The sequence below is a fragment of the Galeopterus variegatus genome, unplaced genomic scaffold, assembly GCF_000696425.1.
Source record: "Galeopterus variegatus unplaced genomic scaffold, G_variegatus-3.0.2 Scaffold1936, whole genome shotgun sequence".
Lineage (NCBI taxonomy): Eukaryota > Metazoa > Chordata > Mammalia > Dermoptera > Cynocephalidae > Galeopterus > Galeopterus variegatus.
The window spans coordinates 166,051-193,351 of NW_007728047.1; the positions used below are offsets into that span (position 1 = coordinate 166,051).

The 27,301-nt window shown below is 52.6% G+C and overlaps 1 protein-coding gene across 1 annotated transcript in view; it reads right to left on the minus strand.

The window, feature by feature from the left end:
• The window catches only part of LRP1 (low density lipoprotein receptor-related protein 1), an 83,276-nt gene that overhangs the window by 49,986 nt on the left and 5,989 nt on the right, over window positions 1–27,301 (minus strand). Inside the window, exons 2-12 of the mRNA XM_008579666.1 lie at window positions 24,621–24,743; window positions 22,237–22,374; window positions 19,999–20,118; window positions 18,355–18,483; window positions 17,972–18,235; window positions 6,928–7,090; window positions 6,597–6,819; window positions 5,416–5,605; window positions 4,764–4,907; window positions 1,848–2,084; window positions 450–630 (exon numbers count right to left, since the gene is read on the minus strand). Coding sequence (XP_008577888.1) covers window positions 450–630; window positions 1,848–2,084; window positions 4,764–4,907; window positions 5,416–5,605; window positions 6,597–6,819; window positions 6,928–7,090; window positions 17,972–18,235; window positions 18,355–18,483; window positions 19,999–20,118; window positions 22,237–22,374; window positions 24,621–24,743 — 1,912 coding nt within the window. The remainder of the gene's footprint in view (window positions 1–449; window positions 631–1,847; window positions 2,085–4,763; window positions 4,908–5,415; window positions 5,606–6,596; window positions 6,820–6,927; window positions 7,091–17,971; window positions 18,236–18,354; window positions 18,484–19,998; window positions 20,119–22,236; window positions 22,375–24,620; window positions 24,744–27,301) is intronic.

Below are 27,301 nucleotides of genomic sequence, written 5' to 3' on the forward strand. Positions count from 1 at the left end.
TCTGGGAGTTCCAGACAGAGGAATAACTACAACAGCAAAAGCCCTGAGGCAGGAGGAGCTGGGGTGTTTGCTCCAGATAGCAGGCAGTGGGGACAGGACTTCCAATGTGGGAAGTGAGTTGCAGATGAGGTCAGACAAGCACCAGGCAGGCCCCGTAGGGCCTTGCAGGTCTGATAAGGGAAATGGGTCTCATCCTATGGGTAAGACGGAGCTGGTGGAGGGCTCTGAGCTGGGAGTGACAGGGTCAGATTTCTATTTACATGTTTAAGCATCAAGCATCACTCCCATTACCCTGAAGACAGGGCCACCTTCTACTCTTTCAGCCTTTGATTCCTGTTTAAGTTCCACCTCAGCTGCCCTCCCTTGGCTTGCTTTCTGTCTCATCTCCAGTGCTCTGAGACCTACATACTCCCCAGCCCCTCCCACCCCAAGGTCCTGGGAGGACTCACCCATTGAGCGGGTCCACCACAATGGCCCTGGGATGTGTCATTTTGCCCTCGATTAAGGTCTTGCGGGTCTGAGCAGCCTTCTCCAGCCTGGCCACGCTGATGGTCTTCTTGGGCCCATCATCTGTCCAGTACAGATTGTCCCCCATCCAGTCCACAGCCACGCCCTCCACATTGTGGATTCCTATGGGGGGTAGAGTGGGTTTATGATGGAGAGCCTTGAAGGAAGCTCAAAACTGTCTGCCTCTGATCCTCCAGGACACACGTACTTCTGAGCAACTTGGGCTAGGAAAGAGGTAGAGAAACCTTGGTGCCGTGCCCTACGCAGGTGGGTGGGGATGGGGATGGGAGTTGGAGGAAGGAACAGGAAGACCACTTGTGTTGCCACGTCTGTGTTCAGGCACAGAGTCTCTCAGAGCTGCACATGGCAGCCAGCAAACCACGTGGCTGACATGGACTCTCACATGCAGGCAAGTCAGGACCTGTGCTTAGGTGGACAGCTGAAGCGATGTGCACATGGCTCTGGGCACAAGTGTGATATCACATCCTGGGGCCTAAAAGTCCTGAACTAACAAAATGAATAAATTAGGAAGTGATTTTTCACTTAGCCAAAGGCTTCATCTCAAATGTCCTTTAAATAGCAGTTCCCCTGGTATAGGGAACCCCAATCTTTTCCTGAGGAGGAGTTATTTTTGATTTCCCCAAAGTCTTATGATTGCTGACTGCTGACGTTCTGAGCTGCAGTGAGGGGTAGGGGCTCAGCCAGATTGACTGGATAGGGAGCTTAGTCCTGGAGGCCCGAGTGCAGGTATGGGGCAGGAACATCAGGAGCTCGTAGGGCCCAGGAGCCTCCACACAGATAGATATTCTGAAGACATTGCACTGTTGACCTGCTTGAACATCTCAGAGGGAAAACCTGGATTCAATTCAAAAAACACAGTTTTCCTGGGATGTGTACGCATGCAGCATTTGGTGGCCATGAGTCTAGCTGCACAGACACTGTGCACACACACATGAGAGTTTGCCCTGCCCCGATCTGGCAGGCCCGGCTCTTCACGGCCTCGGTCTCGCCTCTCTGGGCTGTGTGCTGCACGCAGCTCCAGGGCACTGAGCCAAAGGAGAGAGACCCTGAGTTTTCCCAAGGGCTGGCAGAGACAGTCCATGCTGCCTAACCCATCCATCCTCCTGCCTCTTTTCAGCTCAGCCAAGAAGGAGGTCACACAGGGGTCAATCTGTCTATCCCCTCATCTCCATGCCAACCAGCCTGGCCAGCCAGTCAGCAGGGATTCTCCACACTGAGAGGGCACCAGGAAAGAGGCCAAGGCCCCAGATTGCTCCCCGTCTGGGTGGGCCACATCTCTGGAGTCCTACCCACACACCTCCCACTTTGGAGGCCCCTACCGTCCTTCAGGATGGTCTCCCGCTCAGTGCCATCGATCTTCTGGCGGCCAATGAGGTAGCTAGTGGTGTCAGCAAAGTAGATGAAGCCAGTCTCAGCATGGAAGTCCAAGGCCCGGGGGTTCATGAGGTTCTCGATGGGGATCATGTGCTCATCTGGGACCTTGGCCCCCATGTCCATGCCCCGGATGATGCCTGGACGGCCCTTGCCATACACAAGGAACAGCTCGTGCTCCGGCTCTAGGGCAGGCACAAGCAGGGGCACAAAGTCAGACACACATGCATGACCACCAGCCTGCTTCAGGGGCTGCAATGCCACTGCTGTACTGGGTCACACGTACAGGCCACACACACAGTAACATGTCTGACTCTAGGTCCTGGGCCACACGCCCTGGGGGGTTTGACCCATGCACACTAGGGGACGAATGGGGAAGAAAAGAGCACATTTTCAGTTAAGTGCCCCTACTCAGTAGTGAAATTAGTGGTCTAAAAGGAGTACCTTCAAAATATGTTGGAATCTGGCCACTTTCACCACTTCCTCTGCTACCATCCTAGTGTAAACCGCATCACTTCTTGCCTACACTATGGAAATAGCCTCCCAGCTACTTCTCTACTGCCATCCTCCACCCAGCAGCGGCATGATTTTTATACAAATATGAATCCCCACTTTCACCACTTCCTCTGCTACCATCCTAGTGTAAACCGCATCACTTCTTGCCTACACTATGGAAATAGCCTCCCGGCTACTTCTCTACTGCCATCCTCCACCCAGCAGCGGCATGATTTTTATACAAATATGAATCCAACAACATCACTTCTCTTCCCAAGTCATCATGAACTTCTCATCCCTGTTGGAATAAAGCCCAACCTCTCCCCCTCGTCTGCCTCACTGACACCACTGGGCCTTGCTGTCCTCTGTGGGGTCCTCCAGCTGCCAAGCTCACACCTCTATGTGTCTGTTCCCTCCGCCAGGAAGCTCTTCCCTCGACTAGTCACGTCATCGGCTCCCTCACTTCACAGAGAGCATGTCTCTGACCCCACATCCCCACAGAAGCCCTCGCATCATCACTAATTCTAGTTTCTGCTTTATTTTCTTCCTAACACCTATCACTACCCAGAGTTATATTTATTTGTTTGTCTGTCTCCCCTACTAGACTGTGAGCTCCATGAGGCTAGGGATGATATGCATCTTGCTCACTGCTGAATCCTCATTGCCAGAACAGTGCCAAACACATGGTGAGTGCTCACTGGATAGTTGTTGAATGAACAAATGAATGAGCCAGTTTACAGTTTTCTATGGAGCCTGACTTGGGGTAGTGGGAACAGCCCTGTTCTTGGATGTGGGTTCAGGTTCCATCCCTGCCCCTCACTATAAGTGACACTTTGGGTAAGTTCTTTCATCTCTCTGCATCTTAGACAGAAACAGCCTGGCTGTGGGAGGACATCTGAGAACACCCTCACCCCATCCCAGCCCTTCCCTGTCACTTACTTTTGCACGACTTCCCGTCACTGCCCAGGCTGAACCCAGAGCGGCAGCGGCAGGTCCGTGCCTTGTGGCTGTTGGCCAGTAGGCAGATGTCGGAGCAGCCACCTGGTTTCCCATACTGGTCGTTCTCACAGGCGTGGCTTCTCACTGGGGGCAGGGTGGAGAGCTATCAGGACCCCTCAGAGCCTGTGCCCATGGAGAAGGCTTCCTAAAGTCCAACCACACCTCCCACTGCTTTGGTCTTCATGCTAGTTTTCCCATTTTAGGATTAGGAAGCCACAGGACTGGAATTCCTCTGCCCACTACAACCTAGCCTTCAGGCTCTCTTGGGTGGGGACTCAGTGGTCAGGGGAGAGAGTCCCAGTGTCATCCACTGCCAGGTGCTCCTGCTCTAGACTGGCAAAGAACAGGGCAGGGCAGAATGGAGGAAGGGGCTCCATGGGGGTGGGACCTGGAGCTGAGGGTGTAGGAAGGGGCCAGCAGGGGAAGCTGAGGGGCCAGGGCAGGTGGCCTGGGTGGACGGCTAGGAGAAACAGTCATGATATGAGAGAATCAGGGGTCCGCACAGGAGAGTCCATAGAGGGGCTGTGATCCCGAGGGCCCAGAGCCAATTCCAACAACATCACTTCTCTTCCCAAGTCATCATGAACTTCTCATCCCTGTTGGAATAAAGCCCAACCTCTCCCCCTCGTCTGCCTCACTGACACCACTGGGCCTTGCTGTCCTCTGTGGGGTCCTCCAGCTGCCAAGCTCACACCTCTATGTGTCTGTTCCCTCCGCCAGGAAGCTCTTCCCTCGACTAGTCACGTCATCGGCTCCCTCACTTCACAGAGAGCATGTCTCTGACCCCACATCCCCACAGAAGCCCTCGCATCATCACTAATTCTAGTTTCTGCTTTATTTTCTTCCTAACACCTATCACTACCCAGAGTTATATTTATTTGTTTGTCTGTCTCCCCTACTAGACTGTGAGCTCCATGAGGCTAGGGATGATATGCATCTTGCTCACTGCTGAATCCTCATTGCCAGAACAGTGCCAAACACATGGTGAGTGCTCACTGGATAGTTGTTGAATGAACAAATGAATGAGCCAGTTTACAGTTTTCTATGGAGCCTGCAGGGATGATATGCATCTTGCTCACTGCTGAATCCTCATTGCCAGAACAGTGCCAAACACATGGTGAGTGTTCACTGGATAGTTGTTGAATGAACAAATGAATGAGCCAGTTTACAGTTTTCTATGGAGCCTGACTTGGGGTAGTGGGAACAGCCCTGTTCTTGGATGTGGGTTCAGGTTCCATCCCTGCCCCTCACTATAAGTGACACTTTGGGTAAGTTCTTTCATCTCTCTGCATCTTAGACAGAAACAGCCTGGCTGTGGGAGGACATCTGAGAACACCCTCACCCCATCCCAGCCCTTCCCTGTCACTTACTTTTGCACGACTTCCCGTCACTGCCCAGGCTGAACCCAGAGCGGCAGCGGCAGGTCCGTGCCTTGTGGCTGTTGGCCAGTAGGCAGATGTCGGAGCAGCCACCTGGTTTCCCATACTGGTCGTTCTCACAGGCGTGGCTTCTCACTGGGGGCAGGGTGGAGAGCTATCAGGACCCCTCAGAGCCTGTGCCCATGGAGAAGGCTTCCTAAAGTCCAACCACACCTCCCACTGCTTTGGTCTTCATGCTAGTTTTCCCATTTTAGGATTAGGAAGCCACAGGACTGGAATTCCTCTGCCCACTACAACCTAGCCTTCAGGCTCTCTTGGGTGGGGACTCAGTGGTCAGGGGAGAGAGTCCCAGTGTCATCCACTGCCAGGTGCTCCTGCTCTAGACTGGCAAAGAACAGGGCAGGGCAGAATGGAGGAAGGGGCTCCATGGGGGTGGGACCTGGAGCTGAGGGTGTAGGAAGGGGCCAGCAGGGGAAGCTGAGGGGCCAGGGCAGGTGGCCTGGGTGGACGGCTAGGAGAAACAGTCATGATATGAGAGAATTAGGGGTCCGCACAGGAGAGTCCATAGAGGGGCTGTGATCCCGAGGGCCCAGAGCCAATTCAGGGTGAAACCAGCTCGAGAGGGCTGTGGAGTTCTGCTCACCTCGGGGCTGACGCCGTTGGTGGTAGATGTGGAGGGCACCACCCTTGTCCACACGGGTGACAACCTGGTACTCGGTGCTGTTAAAGCGGTTCACACGGATCACGCTCGTTTTCTGCTGGGCATTGGCATTGTCCGAGTTGGTGGCGTAGAGATAATTCTCAAACACGGTCAGACCATACAGATGCTCGATCTGAGACAGGCGGGCAAGAACGGTCAACACAAGATGAGAAGCAATCCTCTGTCTGTCCCTGGAGAGCCCCTCAGCTTCCACCCAGACTTCATTATCTGCATTTCCAAATTCAGCCTGCAGCTTTCTAACTTCATACTTCACTCCTGTCTCCTTTTGCTGTTCTTGAGATTTTTGCTTGTCTTGATTCTAATCATCCTTCACAGAGAATCTCTTTGAGGAACTTCTGGAAACTTCTCACCAGAAATGTTCTCTCCTTCTACATTCTGTCTCTCTGGTGATTCTCAGTTATCCAGTATCTGGTGTGGTGATTTGTGGACTTATCCCACCCACTCTAACCCAACCCCTTGAGGGCAGGAATCATGTCCCTCACAGAATTAGGCACACAGTAGATGATGTAATGATTTTAGGCTGAACTAGAGCTGGCTCTAAACTCTGTCCACAGAGAATATTTTTAGCTGACTACAGCCCCCAGTTTGCGGAGAGTTGAGAGGACACACTTGTCCCGTCCAAGCCCTATAACAGCCCCCACTACCCACATAGCTTATCCAGGGTGACCAACTGTCCCAGTTTGCCCAAGACTGACAGGTTTGCTGGTTCATGAGACTTTCAGAACTAAAACAGAGACAGTCCCAGGCAAACTGGGACAGTTGGTCACCCTAATAATCCCAGAAGTAGGTGCCACCTCTGAGCCAGCAAGGTACTATTGCCCAGCTATGTGACCTCAGCCAAACCACTTAATCTCTTTGAAACCTGATTTTTTTCACCTGCCAAAAGGGAACTAAACCACTGCCTGCTCATCTCTCAGAGGTTATTGTAAAGATCAAATGAAAAAAAAGGAAATAAAATGCATCTCTAAAATAACTGTTCCCATCAGAGTGGAAGCCATATCTGGTCCTTTCTCTGACAAACTCATGCCCACCCTACTCCCACCAGAGGCTTCCCCCTCACCAGGAGGCCTTGGATAATTGTAACCCCAGACAACAGCTCTCACCAGAATGCCCTGGATGATGGTCTGCCGGCCCTTGCCCTCATAGTCCACCACCTCAATGTAGTCCAGGTAGGCATCAGCCCAGTAGACAAGGCGGCTGACCAGGTCTAGCGTGATGCCATGAGGAAACACAATCTTGCTATCAACCAGCTTGGTGCGGTTCTGCCCGTCCATGTCACAGCGCTCCACCTTTGGGATCTGCCCATAGTCGGTGAAAAATACCTTCCTGCGGGCAGATGCTTGTTAAATGGGGTCTGGACACTGGGCACCCTCCTTCCCACTGTAGCCACTGCCTCCCCTCTCCAGAGCCAGAACCTCTGCCTGCCACTCTCACCCCATGGCAGGATCCAGTGCAATGCCCTTGGGGTTGTAGAGTTCCAGGTCTAGCAAAGTGACACACGTGTCCCCGTTTCGGTTGCAGACAAAGATCCTATCATCGATGTCATCCACAAAGTAGAAATTGCCTGTCAGCCAGTCGATGGCCATCTGTTCCACGTCTGGAGAGTGTGAATGAAAGAGCTCTGGGGGCAGGTCCTCCCACAGACACACCCACCCTTTGCTGGTACATAACCCACACCCGTAAGCGCACCTCCTCTGGACGTCCTCCTCCACCACTCCGCCACTGCTATCTCCCTCCCCCGAGCTCCTGTAGGAGTTACCGGCAGCATCACATTTTGCCTTGTATTCTTGGCCGTCTTTCCACTTCTCTTCTCTGAAGAGAAGTCTCTGAGTATCCTCACACACACCCCTCCCCATGCTGAGCTCAGGGTCGGTACGCAGGAGGCACTGGGTAAACGTCGGCTGATGGTTGATTGACAGGCTTCCCCAACTCTAGCCCATGCCTGAACAGGGACCGTCTTCTTGGGGTATCAAAAGGTAGAGAAGACAAGTCTACCAGCTCATTCCAGTATTTTTTTAAATTTGCTTTTACTTGAGATAAGAGCACCCAGGCTAAGTACAACATGACACATCTTTGCTTTTGGTTGGACTATTATGAACTTTATGTGGTAAGTCTAGTTATCTCATGCTAACCGGTTGCATAAATTTTAAAAATGGAAAAGCAGGGTACACATCAATAAACCCATTTTGAAAGAAAAGTATTTCAAAACATGGGGTCAACAGAGATCAAAACGGGAAGGTCCATGGTGGCAAAAGGTTGGGAAGCAGTGGCACGGGCCGAACTTCCTCTGCTCACCCTCTTCCAGGTTCTTTAATGTGCCTGTTGAACAATTTCCTCACGCCCTAGTGGGGGTCAGAAGGAGGGGAGAATACAATACAGGCTGGAGGAGAGAGTCTATGGGAGGGCTATGAAAGGACCCTGAAGGTAAACTAAGGCAAGGCTCAGAGAGGAGGCTTTAGGAGGGTGGGAGTGAGGGAAGAAAACACAGACCAAGTGCCCACATTTAGTCTGAGCCATTGTTCTGGAGGAGATGAAAGAGGCCAAGAAGGGCCAAAGAAAGGAAGGAAGGGAAGCAGGAAGTCTGGGGACAGGGACTCCTGCTGGCCTCCTCTGAGCCCCTCCTTACCACAACCCACTGGCTTCCACCCACCCACTGCTCCCTCCAACTACCACCATCAGAGGTGATGCCTCTTGCAAACCGGAAAATTCCTAAGGCAGTGACTTTCTGGGGGCCCTGCCTCCTCTACCAATTTCCCCAACAGGTAAAGAAATCCTTGGACTACCTGTCTTCGGCTGAAACTTATCCACCACTACCCACAATCAACCCGGTAGGGATTATTCTGTCCCAGCACAGCTACAGGTACGACTTGGCATTCTGCTTGCCCACCCCCAATCTCCTTCCTCTCCACAGGGATTCAGGGGCTGTTTCTAACAGTTGGGGGGGTGAGGTGGGGGCAAAGGAACAGGAACGCAGCTCCCAAGGAACTTGGCTAGGCCCGGACACTGACTCACAGTCACAGGACTGAGGCTGGGGGGGAGGAAGGGAAAGAGCCAATTTGAGGCCCTCATCAAGCTAGTTTCCTCTTCAGGTCTCCTCTGTAAAACCCCACCCTGAGATGACTGGAGAAAGAGGTCACAGGGAGGAGGTGTTACCCCTGGAAGTGCTAATGATCCCCAAGCCCAGTCACTCCTTCCTCTGGGCCCCCAGTACTGTTCCATGCTGACAAGGTCGGAGAGAGGGATAGAGTAGCCCAGGGAGTCCCAGCCATGTAGGAAAAGGGCCCAGTGCAGGGCTAAGGCAACCAAACTCTGCCCCACACAGTTGCCACAGAGAAAGCAGATTAAAATGAACGTTGCTGGGTTGCCTCCAAAGGAAACCGAAGCCCCAAAGCAGGGGACCTGCCTGCAGCCCCAGGCAGCCAGCAGGGTGGCTGAAAGTCAAACAGGGCTGCGTGCCCTTTACTTGGTGGGCACGGCAGGATTCTGTGGGCAGCTGGCACGTATACAAACTCACCAGCGAAGATGTTTTCCCAGCACCAGCTGGCGCAACTCTGTCCTCTCCAACTTCCTGAGGCTTCCCTGAGTCACTGCCCAGCCCTAGGGCTGGCAACACCCTGCCCCAGCTTCCTCCATCCACCCTTTCCTTGGCAAGAGGGGAGGAAGAAACCTGCAGAGACCTGATGCCCCCATCCCTGGTGCAGCTCCACAATCATCCCCCTGAACCTCAGGATGTGGTCAGTCTGAGAGCCTCCCTTCTCGCCTGGATTCCTTCCCAATTCCGGGAAGGAAGGCAGAGAAATTGTCCCAGCTCTCAGATATTTACCCTTGGCTGGTCTCCCCTTCCACCTCCCCAAAGGCCAGGCAGGGCCCCACTCAGCAGGCCCGGTGAGGAGTTGGCAAGAATTAGAGTCCCCAGCCTGCCTGGCCTCCCCTTTGGTATTTTTGCAGCTGGAGACTATTAGTTGCAAGCAAAAATCCTTTGTTATCCAACCCCCCTCCACCACATTATTTTCCTCTCTCCTAAAGTTCAGATTCCTCTGCCTGCCCCACCACACACACACACACACACACACACACACACACACACACACGGCCACGACTCCAAGGCTAACGCAGAGAGAAGGGCACAAATTGGGAGCCTTCCCTCCAGGACTCCCCCATAGGCCAAGTCTGGGCCACTCCTCTCTGTCCTATGACTTGGGGTTCAGGTGGAGCCCTGGCCTTTGACCCAGCAGACCTGACATTCTGGTTCCACAAACCCAGGGGGTAACTGTCCCCTTGTGGCCCGCCTTTTCTCAGGGCTAACCCACTCCAGAGCACTCTCTGGAGGGGCTCTGGCCAAAGGCCTCAAATCCTGAGGACAGGAGAATCTCAAATAAGCCCAAGGAGAGGGAGGGATGCTGTGCTGTGGAAGGAGTTTGGGGTGGTCTGTGGCCAAGGAGTTAGGAATTCCAGCATAAAGAAGGAGGCTAGGAAGCTGGGGGCAGGGGATGCAGGAGTCGGAGGAGAGACCACAGCCTGCCTGTGATGTCACAAAGGACTTTCAGTTCCACACCCCAGAATAGACCTGGGGTGTGTGTTTGTAAGCACTGAGCCCTCTGGGCACCCCCACCCCAATGCTCAGCACTTGGCACTCCCAACGACTCCGGTTTTTCTCAACTTGTCCATTGTTCAAGAGGCATTTTCCTAAATAGTGGCTGCTTTCCTGAAAACATGGTCCCTCACCCCATTCCCAAGAAAACCCTAGCTTCAGCTGCAGGATTCCAGTCACTTTCTCTAAAATAAAGAAATCTGCGGGAAGGAAGCAGACCTTTATGCCCTGAGAAAACATCCCCCAACATGTCCACACACCCAAATATTGTAGGATACAGTGCGAGGTCCCTGGGTAGGGAAAGAGAATCCTATGTCCACTTTAACCACAGCCCTGGGAAACACGTGGGATTCTGGCCCTTGTTCCAGGAACGTCCCCACCTCCCCTCCCCTCACTGTGTTGATCCTGGGCCTAGCTCACACAGACAGCCCGGGTTTGAATTCTCCTCCGTCACCTTCCAAATGTGGAACTATGGGCATGTTACTTAATAACGTGTTTCCTCATCTGCAAAATGGGATAGTGCATTAACAGCAGTTAGCCCATGGCCTGGCACATGATAAACACTCCACACACGGCGTTGTTCACGTCACTGTCCTCCCTCACCTGATCCCTTCCTTTTCCACCTTCTCTCCCAGGTTTCCATCTTTGACATCAGCCTGAGCACTGTGCCCCCTGACTAAAGGTGGGCCCCTGAGCTGGGCAGCTTGGGCTAACCCCTACTATTCTTCAAGACTCAGCTCAGGCACCCAGGAGGCTTTCCCTGTTGCAGGCTCCAGAAGCCTTAGGAGCTAGTTTTACCAAGTCCCGTTCACCTGACTACACATACTGTGAGGGCAGGGTGCTGCCTTTCATCTCTGTCCCTGGCACCTGACACACATATATTGATTTGTTTAACAAAATATTTATTGAATCCGAGTCCTCACTCTGTTGTCCTAGAGCTGAGACATCATTTTTTCCCTTCTCTTCCTAACTCCAGAATCCTCCCTCTCTGGCCTCGGGATGTCCCAAGACAGTGGGAGAGGACAGCCTGGTAATCTCAGTCAGGGATCTCACCCAGACAGCCAGGAGGGATGATCAAGAGTCTGGGGACTTTTAGGTGGGGGCAGAGACTGCAGCCAGCCTGGCAGGAGCTTTGATGAATGGCATGGCCTCCCATTCCTCTGTCTGGGTGCTGGCTTCAGCTCTTCCTCGTTCCACCAGCAAGTCCAGAGCTTAGCCACATTGTATCACCTCTTTCCACTGGGCCCCTTTCCTGCCCCTGCTTGTGCTTCCAGCTGGGACTCATGCCCTGCTCTCTTCCCCCACCTGGCTCAGGTCCCCAAAGGCATTGCACCCTGGATCCCAGGGATGAGACTCCTGGATTCTGCTCAGTCCGCCTTCTCACTATTAAGAAATCTTTGCTGGGCTCTAAAACACATCTCTCTTGCTTAAGTTACTTCCTTTGGCTTGAAAACAGGGAGAGGGGTGCTGGGGGCAGGCTGGGTGGAGAGGCAACTTCAAGGAGACGGCAGCGGGGGAGGAGAGGACAGGGCTGGATCAAGCTGGGAGACATAGGGCTGGCCCTGGTGTGGAGAGAGGAGGAGCAAGAAAGAGCTGTTAGGAAACTCCAAACAGGAGTGGGAAGCAAAAGGGCCAGGATGCAGGGGGCCCAGGACCAAAGAGTGGGATAGCTAGAGGCTCCCCCACCCCAATATTCTGATACCCTGTGGGTCAGAAAGGCCAAGGAAGCGGGTGGGTGGCTTCAATATAGAGAGCCGGGAAGGGTTCTATAGGCATGGGGTGGGAGGCTGGGAGAGTCTGGGGTACTGAGTGCAGTGGGGAGACAGCTCCCCTTCTAGCTGGGGAAGCCAGTTAACCACAGACTCAGAGGGGCTGCTGTCTGCCCCCTCTTAGCCTCTCCTCTAGACAAATCGCTACCCATTTCCTGTTGTGATTTTAAAAACACATACAAAAAAAGAAAGAGGGAGGGAAAAGTGAAGTTGGCCAGCTGGACTTGGGGACCCATTTCGCAACCTTGCTGCTTGCAGCCTAGGGGGGCCTTTGCTGGGCCTCCCCGCCTACCTCCTTCTTCCCCATGGTGCAGGGAGGGAAACCCTAGGACTCCTGAAGGCCCCTCTCGACCATCCTCTCACACACAGTCCTAAACTGCTAAGTGACTTCAGCTAACCTTATCTCCTTCAGGCCTCTATTTACAACCGATTGATTCCCCTCACCTTCTGAGGCCCCCTTCTGAGAGCTCTGCTCCTGCAGTCTGCCTCATTCTTTCTACAGTGGAAATATCCTCAAAGCTGAGGGAGGACAGGTGAGAGGAGCTCAGCTTAGGAAATGCAGGGCTGGGCTGGGCTCAGCTGAGGTCAGTAGACTTGACCACCAGCCCTGACCAGGGGCGGCTCTGCAGGAGGGTGGTCAGACTGGGGGTGAGGATAGGCAGACCAGGTCCTGGCTCTGGTACTACTAGGCCTATTGACTCCTCTGGGCCTCAGCTTCCAGAACTTTAGTCTTTTGTGTATCATTTTCAAAATGCTTGCCATGTTTATATATAGCTTGAGCTATTATTTACTTACTATTATTTTAAATCAACTCACTTTTCTTATTTTGCTGCATCCTCATAGGTTTGATATGCTAGTTATAGGAGTTCTTCAATGAGTATCACAATAAACAAAAACAAAAACAAAACAGTGTCCATGTACCACCTAAAATCAAAGCAGAGCCATTTTGGGAAAGGCAGCTTTGAAAACCAAGGGGCTGTCCTTGGGGCTTGCTAAGGGTCTTTCCTTCTCTGCCAGCTCACCGTCAAGTTCTTCAGTCATGGAACTCGAGCCTCACAGACTTCCCCATCCCATTGGGACAGCGTCAGAGGGGAGGATGGGCCCTGGGATATAATCCCAGGTGGGAGGAGAAGTGATGACCCACCTGATATGAATTGATTTGTGTCCCCCAAGTTTTATGTATTGAAGCTTAATCCCCAACATAAATATGGAGGGTGGAAAATCCTATTATGGTCATTGAAAGGTGGGGCCTTAAAGAGGTGATTAGATTCTGATCTATGCCCTAATGAATGGATTAATAATGGTGGTCATGGGTATGGTTCTGAGGGCTTTAAAAGGAAAGCATATGAGATTCTTTCTCTCTGCTCCACCATTTCTGCCAGATGAGACTCCTGGGTCACTGTCACCACCACCAAGGCCTTCACCAGGTATGTTCCCTGGACTTTGGACTTCCCAACCTCCAAAACTGTAAGTAATAAATTTTGTTTTCTTATAAAGTACCCAGTTCCAGGTATTTCGTTATAAGCAACAGAAATGGACTTACAGAAATTGGTACCAGAGAAGTGGGGTGTTGCTTATAACAAATACTTGAAAATGTGGAAGCAGCTTTGAAACTGGGTGTTGAGCAGAGGCTGGAAGAATTTGAAGGAGCAGATTAGAAAAAGCCTAGATGCTGGTGGGAGTTTAGAAGACAAGAAAACCAGAGGAAGTTTGGAATTTCTTAGAGACTGGTTAAATGGTGGTGAGGAGGAGGCTGATAGAAATATGGACAGTAAAGGCCATTCTGAGAAGATCTCAGATGTAAATGAGAAGGGATTTATTGGAAACTGGGGCAAAGATTGCCCTTGCTATGAACTGGCAAGGGACTGGGCTGCATTCTGTTTATGCCCCAAAGTATCATGGAATGTGGAACTTCAAGGTGCTGACCCAGGGTAATTGGCGGAAGAAATTTTTAAGCAGCAAAGCATTAAGGAAGCTGCATGGCTACTAGCAACAGCCTATGCTGAGTTATAGCAGAAAAGGCATGAGGTAAAGCCAGAATTTATAATTCAAAAGAAAGCAGAGGGTAAAACATTTGGACAACTTTCAGCCTGGCCACAAAAACAAGGATGTAGCCCGGGGAACCTTTGCTGAGGAGATGAGTACAGAAGAAAGGGATTATCAAGAGAAGGGAAAAAAGACCTTGAAGGCATGTCTCTTCCCTTACAAGCCCAGAGGCCTAGGGAGACAGAATGGTTTCAGAGAAAAGGCCTGAGATGCCCTCCACAGGCTCACTTCCCAGGGCCACCTTGGGAAGCTGCTTCTAGCACCAGTACCCTGGCTGCTTTGGCTGTTCTAGCTATAGCTCAATTGGCCCCACCGGTTGGACCCACAGCTTTGGAAAATACAAGCTGGAAGCTCAGCAGCCTCCACGTGGTGTTAAGTCTGCAGGCACGCAGAATGCCAGAGCTGTGAAGGCTTGGGAGCCTCCACCCCAATAACAAAGGATATATGGAAAAGCCTGCAGATCCAGAAAGAGATCTGTTGCAGGGGCAGATTCACCACCTGGAGTCTTCACTACAGCAATGCCAAGAAGAAATGTGGGCTCAGAGTTGCAGCAGAAAATCCCTACCAAGGCCACATATAGTGGAGCTGTGGGAGCAGGACCACCATGGAGACCCTGGATTTGTGGAGCTACCAGGGTGCAACGCCAGCCTGCGAGAGCTGAAGAATCGCCTCAGACCAGGAAAGCCATAGAAGATGAGCTGCCCGAGGACTTAGGGACCCAACCCCCATAGCAGTGTGCAGAGGACACTGAACAGGGAGTCAACATACATGAAAGCTATAAGATTTGATCCCTGCCCTGTTGGGTTTTGGACTTGCTTAGGACCTATTAACGCTTTCTTTTGACCTATTTCTTTCTATTGAAACATAGAGGAATACCTACGTACCCTTATGTTTGTCCTACCATTGTATTTTGGAAGTAGAGGACTTATTTTGCTTTCACAGATGGGACTTGGAACTTTGGACTTCTGAACTGAAACAAGTTAAGACTTTGGGGATGAAATGAATGTATTTACCTGTGAGAAGGACATAAACTTTGGGAGCCAGGGGTGGAATGATATTGTGTCCACCAAGTTTTATGTATTGAAGCTTAATCCCCAATGTAACTGTTGAGGGTGGGAAATGCTATTATGGTAATTGAAAGGTGGGGCCTTCAAGAAGTGATTAGACTCTGATGACCATGCTCTAATGAATGGGTTAATAATGGGGGTCATGGGTGTGGTTCTGAGGGCTTTAAAAGGAGAGCCATATGAGAGTCTCTCTCTCTGCTCCGCCATTTCTGCCAAGTGAGACCCCTGGGTCACTGTTGCCATCACCAAGGCCTTCACCAGATATGTTTCCTGAACTTTGGACTTCCCAGCCTCCAAAACTGTTAGCAATAAATTTCATTTTCTTATAAATTACCCACTTCCAGATATGTTCTTATAAACAACAGAACTGTACTAATGTACCATCCCAAACAAGCCGATGGAAGTCTCGGGCTGGGGGAAGAAGGGTCAGGAGCCCAGGACTCAGGTGAGGGAAGACTGCATACACATGGCAGAGCCTTGGAGGGGACCTCTGAGGGATCTCACACGGCCTGCGCCCATGTGAACCAGACTCACTTCCTAGCCTCCTTCCTTCCTTCTATTCTATTTCTGTTTCCAGAGTTTTCTCTGGGGCAGGCTCCCCCTTCTCCCTTCACGAGCAGGCCGGCCTCACTGGCTCCAACACCTCTCAACCGTCAGACTCCTTCTTCTGTGCCCACCCTTCCTGCATGGGGCTCAGCCCCAGGGATCCAGCAGAGGTCATAGTCACAGCAAAGAATGGACAATTGGGGCTGGCCCGTGGCTCACTCGGGAGAGTGTGGTGCTGATAACACCAAGGCCACAGGTTCAGCTCACTGGTTGAGCGTGGTGCTGACAACACCAAGCCAAGGGTTAATATCCCCTTACCAGTCATATTTTTTAAAAAAGAGAATGGACAATTGCCAGAGGGCTACCCTGAAGGGCAGAGAGAAAGCAGCAGAAAGCAACAGCCTATCTGGGGAGCTAATTACATGCCTGCAGCCCACTGCCAGGTGAGTGCCTGGACCAGCCATCCCACACACCAGGACAGGCCAGTGAGTCTTCCTGGGGAGGGGGATGAACTGGGGATGGGGGAGGGGTCTGGGGGAGAGACACTTCCAACATCCTCAGCTCAGGACCCATAATTAGTGTGTGGGATGACAACAAAACAACCATCCTCAGGGTGACAGCCAGACATTCGGGCGGCAGGGGTGTGGGGCAGGGGCAGGGCAGGAAGGGGCAGACACTGAGGCAAGAGGAATCCACTCATTCACCCCACAAGCATTTTCCCCCAGAACCTTGGACTCTTCTATCCTCCTGGACTCTGCCCCAGAGAGGCCCAGTGAGTCCAGCAGATTAGGAAGCAAGATGGATCTTGCCAAGGAAGGGGTGCCTGCTTGAGGTTATTTCCTGCTTCTCCCGAGGAGGAAGTCAGGAGAGGGCATCAGGCTAGAGCAGAAGTTGAAAAGATTCCCGTCAGGGCACCCCACAGCCACCTTCTGGCCCTGAGGCAGGGCGGGTGAGGAAACTGCCAGAGCTGTTTGCCCAGACAGGCCCGCTGGGTAGGGCAGTGGGCAAGTAACAGGGGAGAGCAGCTGTCTCATGGGATCTTGTCCCAATCCCACCCTATCAGCCACGGGGTTCCCTGAGCTGCCCACCCCTCAAGAGCTCAGCCAACCAGGCTTGGCAGCCCCCAGCCCAGCACCCCAAGGAGGACACATGTCTGCTCACAGGTGAGCCTTGGACACCAACAGCCAAGGACACCATTGAGGATGCTCTGGAGGAGCTGGAGGCTGAGATGTGGGCCTCACGATGAGGCCACAGAGAGAGCACTCAGAGGAGCCCCCTCGTCTCCACCATCCCGGGAGGCCCCTTTCTCTCTCCCAGAACTAATCCCTTGTGACTTCTTGGGATCTTTGTTTTCTGTGGAGAACATCACAGTGACTGAATGAAGGAACTTAAAAATCATCTAGAGAGCACCAAAGTGCTCAATCCTAAACCTCATATTTACAACTGGCTTTCTTTTCAATTTATCTGATCTGGACAGACAAGCTCAAACCCATTATGCAGGTTAGGAAACCAAGGCAGAGACCAGGAATTCTGACTTATTCAAGGTTACAAATCAAGTTACCTTCCCCCGGGGGATCTGATCAACCATAGGGCAGATTCTTCCCCTCAGTCACTATGGGGCATTTCCTGGAAATGTGATGACCCAAACTTTGACTTTGACACTGTTGGGGTTTTTTCTTTGTGTAACAGCATATGAGATGAGTAGGACTGCCTCAGGTAGTGGATCTACGCCCAGCCACACTTGCCCCCATGCCGTGACACCCCTTCTTCCACCCCAAGATGGCAAAGTACAGCCTAGGGAGGAAGCCCAAATGGGAATATCCAGGACATCCTAAAACGCTCTCATGGCTCACAGCTCCTCCCATAGTCTCATTCACTGCCACAAAGCCCCACAGAAACAGCCTCAGGACCCCCACATCCCCTACTCCCCTGCAGCAGGCAATCTGTCTGGCAATGCCCCTCAGGGAGATGATGGAACACAGAGACAGACCCTGCCAGGCCCAGGCTCCTTCACCCTCAGCCTCAGCATAACAAGCCTCCCCCAGGCTCTAGCTCCTTCTCTCCCTAGCCCTGCCCCTGCTCTTTGGGAAAGCCCCTCTGCAGTCTAATCAACGCTCCTCTCTCAGAAGGGACAGTCCCTGGTCTCTGGAGAGTGACTGTTCATTGCCCCCTTAGCCCTCACTTCTCTTCTGGGGCCTTCTGTAGCCCTTGGCCAGAAATGCAGGAGCCATCCAGAGACTTAGAGAGGGGAGAAAGCATAACTGTGGTTCTGCCCCTGCCCCAAACAGGCGTCTTGTGTCCAGCCCCCTGCTTCAGCCTCAGTTAGAGGCATCTTGATTAGGATTCCTGCCCCAGACAGGACCATCCTGTCTAAGCCCCTGCCTCTGTTCCAGGCAGGGTCCCTCGTGCCCATCTCCCCTACCCTCCTCGTCCCTCCGAGCTGGGAGCAGGTGACTCACGGTGCAGACTGAGGGAGATGTTGATGGTGTGCTCATCCACGAAGCCCTTCAGGCCAGGCATGCGGGCACACTTAAGCTGTGTCTGGGCAGCACTGTCCCCAACGTGCACCCAGCACACAGTCTCATTGGCATAGCTGAAGTCCATGGCTGTGGTCTGCCGCGTGCTAGTAGGTGTGATGGTAGACACCTGAGCCCCACTCAGGTATGTAGCCAGGATGTTCTGGGAGTTGGCAATCAGCAACACAGGGGGCCGGTCTACTGGTTCTGGGGGTGGGGGAGAGAAAGGTCAGTGTAGCCAGGGCCCTAGATCCTCTCAGGCCACTACCCATCAGGGAACAGCACTGACAATGCCCAATACTGTGGCCACAGGCAACCCCACCCACCATTCTTGGCCTTGCAGGAACGGTTGTCTGGCTGCAGCAGGTATCCTTCGACACAGCCACACGTGAAGGAGCCGTCTGTGTTGGTGCATAGCTGGCTGCAGGTGCCATACACTGAGCACTCATCAAAGTCTGCCAGGAAAAGGGCAAGAGTGTGGTCATTTCCAGCGTGACAAAGGCAGGGAAGTGGGTCCATCCTTACAGCTGCTTTGAAGAATAGTTTGGCAGAATCTTTTTTTTTTTTTCTTTTTGTCTTTTTTACTGACCGGTAACGGGATCGCAACCCTCGGTGTCGCGCCCGTACCGGGGACCGGCAACGGGATCGCAACCCTCGGTGTTGCGCCCGCACCGCGCTCAGCCAGTGAGCGGGTACCGGTCTCCACATGAGATCCGAACCCTCGGCGGGAGCGCCACTGCGCTCCCAAGCGGCGCACTCTCCAGTGCGCCACCGGGCCGGCCCTAGTTTGGCAGAATCTATTACAGCATGAGATGTGCAAACCTTATCACCCACCAAGCCCGGTCTTGAAATCTCTAGAGAAACATTACACACATGCACATGCCATCCATTCATTCGGAAGAGATTTCTTGAGTACCCACTATGTGCCAGGGACTAGGGATACATCCGTGAACTTAACAACAGCCCCACACCGCTGTCCTCATGAAACTTACATTCTGATAATAAATGAAATAGTTTTTATAACAATAAATGAAAGAAAAAGGTAGAGTATATGTTAGAAGTGCTAGTGCAATGGAAAATGACTGGTGTTATTGAGAAAAAAAATAAGGCCGAGAAAGGGTTAGAGATTGTTTTTATAACAATAAATGAAAGAAAAAGGTAGAGTATATGTTAGAAGTGCCAGTGCAATGGAAAATGACTGGTGTTATTGAGAAAAAAAATAAGGCCGAGAAAGGGTTAGAGAATGCAAGTGGTGGGGGTGGGACTTTAGAGTGGTCAGGGACGGCTTCACTGGGAAGGTGGCATCTGCTTGAAGACCCGAAGGATGCAAATATAAAACAGAAAAATTTGCATTGTTTGTAACAGAAATATTGGGAACATCTTGCTCATCAAGAAGGAGAAAGCCAAGTAAACTGTGGTAATCATACGACACAGCGGTTTTAAAAATAATGAGGTAGATCGCTACATGTTAACATAGAAAAAAATCTCTGGAACACACAGATGAGTGAAAAACATTGAAAATGGTACCTATGGCATGATACCATTTCTGTAAAAAAGAGCACACACACATAAGCAATGCTTCCAATTAGGTCTTCCGTGAGCACATGTGCACGCATGCACAGAGAAGGGCCTGGAAAGAGGGAGAGCAAACTGATAACAGAGCTGACCCCCAGAGAGATGGGAAAGGGACCCGAACGGAGAGGATGTGTCAAAGAGGACTTTGGTTTTCTCTGTAATGCTTTAATTTTTTTACCACAAGAAAATCCACATATGACCTATACTTTTAAGATGAATTTTTAAGTCTGGTGGAAGCAGATGGCTAGGGCTCATGGTGCTGCCCTGGAGCTGCCGCTCCCCGTCTCTTGCGCCATCCTTCTCCTTTCTCCTGCCCCAGCCAGGCCCCTTGCCTTGCCCAACCCACCCAGGCCCCAGCATGCACACATGTGCACAAAGCACACGCACCCACATACCTTTGCAGGTCTTGCCGTCCACCTGCAGCTGAAAGCTGTTGTTGCAGTAGCAGGCGGGCCCGTCGAGTGTGGGGACACAGTGGTGCTGGCAGCCCAGCCGAGAGCAGTTGCTTCGGAGCTCTATGGGGAGACAGGAGAGACACACACTCAGGCCTCCAGACCTGGTAGCTACACCCAGACTGCAGCCTTCCCCCAACTCCAGTCACCTTTCAGAAACCACTTCCAAGGGCTGCCATGTCAGAGATAGAAGGGGCCTTAGGAAGCATCTACTGTATTTTGCAAGTGAGGAAGCTGAAGCCCAGAGAGGACATAAGACAGGTCCAAGGTCACATAGCCAACTTTGGCTCAGAACTCAAATCTCCCTGACCTGGCTGCTCCAGACTACCTCTGTTCCCATGGGGAGGGGTTCTGGTACTTTGTGGGGGTCAACAGGAAGAGGGCACAGTGAGTCTTATCCCATTCATATGCCTCTTGTCTGCACTGTTTGGGAATAACAATGTCAGCTTCAGCTGTGGGTAAAGTGTGGGCATGGAATTGGGTCTATCCACACAGAACCCCAGCTCTGGCCTGGAAGAACCCCTCCAACCTGTCCCTTAAGCCCTAGAGGCCTCAGAGAGAAGGTCTAAGACAGGTGGAGGATGGGGAGGAGGAGCAAAACTGGTTCCCTCCGGATCCTTTCTAATCTTTCTCCTGCCACTGACCCACTTCCACAGGGGAGACAGAAGGGAATGAGACAGGAGGGGGAGAGGTGGGAGAGCAGTTGCCCCCCCAGACCAGCGACCCAATTAGTGGCCTTGCGTGGGGCCAGGCGGCCTGGCCACAAAGACCCCTTTGTCTAGCCGCCTGACACCCCCACTCCCCACCCTGCCCCCAACTAGGAGAGCAAGCTGCCTGAGATGCTAAGACGTTTAGAGGCCCTAAGCCTGCCAGGAAGAGTGAGGATGGGGGGCCAGGCCACAGTTTTTCTTTCTCCTCCCCACTTCCACCCGAGAGCCCAAATGTGCTGCCTGTTCAGCCTTCCCCCACAGAAGGGGAAATATTATTTGCTCTGGAACACCTAGAAAAGAGTTTCTCTTCTGGATATGGGGTGGGGGATGTGAAGGGATATCACAGAAGGAAGCAAACTTGGACATCAACCATCTGATAAGAAGGGGCATAAGTGGTAATTGAGGTCAGCCCCAGGCCTGCATTCTGCATCCCATCTCAGGAGCTTCAGGCAAAAACACGCAAAACCAACCAAAGGAAAGGAGAAAAATCTTCCACACACTCCCTTGCTCCACACTCCCTGTCCGAGTGAACAGGATCCAGATGTGTCTCCTCCCACAGGCAGATGTTTTCTGACATGCGTATGGCACAGGACACCACCCACCCCCACCCCCTGGAAGACTGCCCCTCCTTCAGAGCCTTGCTCAGGGCGTCTCATAGCCAGCCTCCTGCTCCAGGCCCAGACCCTGAGGAGAGCAGAAGCTATACTGTGTGACACGTAGGCCTGAGTCTCTGTCTCCCTCCACACCACAGACTCCTTCCCAGTTGCTCATGCAGTGACCCATACTCTCCATGGCCACAGGGCCTTCTAGGGAAAGACTATAGACCTGGTGACCTGAGCCATAGGTGGGAAGAAGTCTGACTTATCATCCTCCTGTTCCCTCCTCAGCCGGGATGGCTTTCCCATCAACTATCTCAGAAAGTACAGACTCCGAAAACGTGGGTCCAAAGCAGCTTTAGGGACCTACAAAGATCTGTAGTTCCTAGGGGATGCCTTCCAGGGCACTGGCAGGGGCTGCAGGTGAACAAAACTCTAGACCCCTAATTCTAGCTTCAATCACAGCATCTTTGCTTTTCTCTGTGTTCATACTCAGGTTTTGTGTAGGGAACATTTTGAAGAAAGAAGCCTGCTATTAAAATTTCATATATACATGAAAACACTTGATTTTACAGATGAGAAACTGGCAACTAGGAGACATAGTGTCCAAGCACACACAGCCAGAGGGGAGTGCCCAGGCCAGACAGTGCCCATCACTGAGGCCCACAGGGCTGTTTGACCAAACTCCAAGCCAGAGGGGCCCATCAGTTTCATCAGCTGTCTGATGGCAAATCTGGGCAGGGGAGGAGAACAAGGCCTCATTCCCACTAAGGCCTGAGGACAGTCCTCAGATGGTAGGCCTCCAATCGCAGCAGAAGCCCAGCTGAGAGCTCAATGCACCCACCTGGGACAGGAGAGTGTGGAAGAGTTCTTACCTCGGCAGTGCGGCCCTTCATCCGAGCCGTCCATGCAGTCCTGGACCCCATTGCAGAGGCGGGACATGGGAACACATAGCTCAGTGCCAAGGCAGTTGTGCTCGTTTGGCTGGCATCGCTGAGCCTTACTCTGTGGACCTGGGGGCAGATGGAAGGGCTGGCGTGACCAAGCTGGCTATGGTGGCTACCTGGCCAGCTGTTCACTGGGGGCAGGTGGGGGTGGGGATAAACTGAGACTGGGATTTCAGACACCTATATTTTTTAGACATCAGGAGGCCTCAGGGACTGGTGAGACTCTTCCACCTGGCCCTTTTCTACACCATTCCAACAGTAGCCACATGTCTAGGAGCAACTAGGTGGAGGGGAAACTAGGCCTTCAGCAAAGAGCCCACTCCCCAAATGCCCCGTGCGTATGAACCCCAAAGCCTCAACATTTTATGCTCAGGAGACAGGCTGAGGTCAGAGGTGAAAGGTTATGATGAACCTTTCACCTCTGAGGGAAGCAGAGTGCATGGCATAGAAGCTCAAATGATACAGAACATCCACCCATAGCTCTCCAGGTCACAGAGCCTGGGATGCCACATCTCGAACTGCACTGTCCAACACCTAGCACCAGCCACATGTGGCTATCAAGCACTGAAAATGTGGCTGGCTCAAACTGCAAGTGTAAAATACACGCCGGATTTTGAACACTCGATACCAAAAAGAAAAAAAAATGTAGAAGATTTCTCATAATTTTAATATGAATAATATACTGAAATGGTAATATTTTGGATACATTGGATAAAATAAATCATTCAAATGAATTTCACCTGTTTCTTTTTACCTTTTTTAATGTGGCACCCAGAAAATTTTGAAATTTCATATGTGGCTTATAATATATTTCTATTGGACAGCACTATTCTAGATTTCCAACCCTGGAGCAGCAGGCCTGATGGGAGGATTTGGGAAGGGTCAAAGGTTGAGGCCAACTGGTGATGTGTCTGGTACTTCCTCTGTTGCCCAAGAGGATGGATGAGATGGTCAGACCACTACCCATTGGTCCCAAGCCCAGATGGGGTGTGTGTGATGGTGCATCTTCCCACGTGTGCCTGGGGAGAATCCACGCGCACAAGTTAGGGGCGGGGGGGCATTGTGTAGTGAGGGTGTGTTTCTGCATCCACGGTTGAGTGTTGACAGAATGTGTTGTGTGGGGTGGGTGTGTCAGTGCCCAGGCAGGTCTATGTGCGACGGATACGGGTCTGGGAGTGTGTCTGAGTGTGAACAGATGGGAGATGTGTATAAGCTGGGGTTTGCATCAAACAAAGGAGGAATCGACAAAAAGAACCAGAGCTGTGACGGATACGGGTCTGGGAGTGTGTCTGAGTGTGAACAGATGGGGGATGTGTATAAGCTGGGGTTTGCATCAAACAAAGGAGGAATCGACAAAAAGAACCAGAGCTGGCCCCTCTGATGGTTTCTTAACTTCTAACACCAAAGCATCAGTACCAGAAATGAGGGTGGTGAAAGTGGCTTCAGACAAAACGAGACTCCAGGCCGAACCACTCCCACCAGAGACGCAATGGCCAGATACTCCTGGCCCCTGCCCCTCCAGGGCAGGGTGGGGGTGAGGCAGAGGGAATTGGTGGCTCCCTTTCTGGCCCTAAAATTACCCCTGATAGTTATGGGTGGGGGCGTGGGGAGAGGATACAGGATGGGACTGGAGCAGGTTAAAGCCCTCGAGAGAGAGTGGAGAACTAGGAATGCAGGGTCACCTAGATCCTGGCCCAGATTAACCAAGCAGGGAAGAGGCTAAAGGTGGAGACCCCAAGACAGCTGCCCAGGACTTCGGGGTCCCGCCAGCAAGTCCTCCACCCTTATTGGCAGAGTAAAGGCTGGGCAGGGACCTTTCTCCCAGTTTAAACAGCTGCCTCTGATTACACCACTTACTGGGGGCAGGGGAAGGCGGGGGTGGCGGGAAATGCACAGGGGTGGAGCTTCTGGTACAGAGCTGAGCAAGAGCTGGTGGCCTTTGGCCTGGGAGCCTAAGGACAGAAGGGGACTCAGCAAGACCTGGGGGCCATCGAGGATCAGGGAGGTTCAGAGGTGGGAAGAGGGAAGAGCTGAAGGGAAGGGAGGCCGGGCCGTCACTTCCTAGCAAAGCTGAGGCTTGGGGGTGAAGAGGCTGAGGGAGAAATCCAAGGTGCCATTTCTAAGCACACCAGGCACCATGCTAGGCACTTTTAAGATAGGAAGAGGACAGTTTTAGCTGTGTCATGGACAAACACAGTCACAGAGCAAGATCCACACCAGGTGAGATCAGCTGTCCTCATCCCAAACATTTGCTAAAGGAAAAGGGATAAAAGTCCAGGGTTGGGAGAGAGGGATCCAGAAAAGGTACTTACAAATCTCAGGGGCCTCATCAGAGCCATCTGGGCAGTCCCTCTCACCATCACACCGCCAGCCCTTTGAGATACACGTGATTTGGTCTCTGCAGGCAAACTGCTTGGGGCTGCAAGTCTTAGGGGCTGGGGGCAAGGGAAGAAAAGAGGGGTGTAAATGAAGGGTGGAAGCCAACTCTGTGGCCTTAAAGCTCCTTAGGACTCCCCCTCATCCCTCAGCATCAGTCCCCATCTAGCCCAGACTCTGAGCCACAGGCTATGTGCCTGGGCGGGGGGTGGCTGTGGGTCCCACCTAGACACTATACCTGTGGTGGGAAAGGGGAAGGATCCAAGGAGCACATTTGACTGCCCCCCACTAAGTCCCCAAGGCTGCCTGGACAGTGTGCGCCTGCTCCACCCTTCAGGGTGAAAGCCCATGCTGTTCTTGGTTAGTCTGATCAGATGCTAGCACCCACTCTCCCCTACCTTTGCCGTCAACTTTGCTGACTTACAGTGATGGTGAAGGGGGCGCATTTAAGCATCTGACATGTTTTCTCTTTTTCTTTCTCTTGCTCCCACCAGAAGCCCAGAGCTGGTCTTTTCAAACTGCTCTGCTTCTCTGTCCTCTGAGACTCTACCGGTCCTCTGACCCATCACCCCACTTATCCTCAACCCCTAATCACCAGGTCCCAGACAGGAACTATATGTGGAGGGGGGGATGCCACTGGCACATACAGGAACAGCTCAGAGATGGTATCAGCACAGGTACAAGAGGGCAAGGCTGGGCAGGGCAGGATAGGGCAGGCAAGGAGCCCTGCTGCCACCTCCACCCTCTAAAGACAGACTCCCTTGCTGGTTGGACCTCAGGCGGGACTTTCTGTAGATATCCTCAGAGGTAAGAGGCACCTAAAGATTGCTCAGGATGGTAGAGTTGAAGAGCAGAGGCAGGAGGATGGCTGGGATAACCTCCAGGAGCTGGTTTTGGCTCAGCCAACCTGTGAACTTACTCTGTATACCCATCACCTCTTCATCCAACACTCCCGCTCCCGCTGGACCCCGCCACTCCTACCGCATTCTCTGACCTCATTCCTCAAGGAGGAATTAAGAACAACAGTAACAGCGAACTCTCATTGTGGGCTCAGTATGTGCCGGGAACTGTGGTAAACCAGTTCTTTCCATGTATCATCTTATTTAATCCTCTCCACAGATGACAAAGCAGGACGACTAATACCACCATTTCACAGATGAGAAAACCGGGCCAGTGACTTGCCTGGGGTCACTGGTCCAACCAGTTCAGCAGACTCTAAGTTCTAAACCAGTGCAGTCCACAGCAGTCCTCCTGTTCCCATTGAGAGGTACTCAGGAGTGGTTCCTCTCAACCCCTGTCACCATGTCCTCCACAGGAAGCAAAAGTCCCCCAACCCCTTCACCCCCACCCAGCGCTGGGTTCCCAGTCTCCCCAGCCCTTCATCGCTTTTTGCTTGGCCTGTGTCAATTCCATTTCTATTCCGCTGGCATACACTGAAGGCCAACTCTGTACCGGGCACTGCACTAGGCACCAGGGTGCCAGAGAAGGGCAAGATGCCCCACCACCCCTCAGGAGCCACAGTCCCCTGGGAAGACAGCTGTACACAACTAACTGGAATGCAGGACAGAGAAAGAAGTATAAGGAAAGTGTGTCTGGCTCTGAGTCAGGAGGGAGTCTGATGGGGGCCAAACTGAGATGTCCTCCCTCCCTAACTCCCATCTCTGGCAGAGGAGACCACACTCAGGCCCCTGGCCAGAATGAGAGCCGAGTTCAGGAAACACATCAAGGATGGCCCAGCCAGGCCCCCCCACGGGAGTCCCCCTCCCCTACCCCCCACCCGGAGCCCGGAATAAAGGCCCCTTGAGGAGGTAGATAATGCTGAGTTCATTGCCCCACTGGGCCAGCTGTGAGGTCTTCCCAGGAAACACTGCCCGCCAGCCTAGTTAGCATGCCGGAGAACCACTGCTTCCCCTGGCCAGCCAAGGCCGGCTGATGGGGGAGGGGGGGCTGGAATGGGACCCAGAGGCAGATGGGATGTTTGGAGCACAGAAATGGACCCCTGTGCCACCCCCAGACCCCATGGCATTCCTTCCCTCCTCCACCTGGGACTTAGTCCATGCCCCTGCTCCTCCTGAGGGCAGAACTCACAGCCAGGGCCTGGGGTCACTGGTTGGTCACTCTAACCTCCCCTCCATTCCACGTCACAGCCACGGTCGTCCCTCCTTTGGCCCTCACTTAGTCCCCCCCGCTGTCCCCCACCCCCATTTTTGGCCTGAACTCGACAGAGGAAACAGCAGCTGGCAAACTCCAAAAGCTGGAATGAGAGATTCACAAACCAGATGTGCTCTTGTGGAGGGAGGGGAGTGGGGGATGGGGGCAAGTGAAAGGAAGACAGGGCTCAGGCCCCTGTCCCACAGCAGCATCTCCTCAGGACTGGGGCAGAGGGACTGGGAGAGTGCACATCTCCCGAGGGCCAGGGCAGCACAAGGATCATGGAGAGATATGTGAAAGAACTTCCTTCCTGTCAGGGATGGTGGAGAAAGCCCCAGGAATCTTAGTGAGAAGGCTGGGGCCTGTCTTTGATTTCCTTCAGGGGGAGAAGGGAGGAAAGAAACAAATAACCTACTTTGGGGCAGTCTACACAGCCAAGGGAAGCCTCACTCTGAGCTGGGAGGGA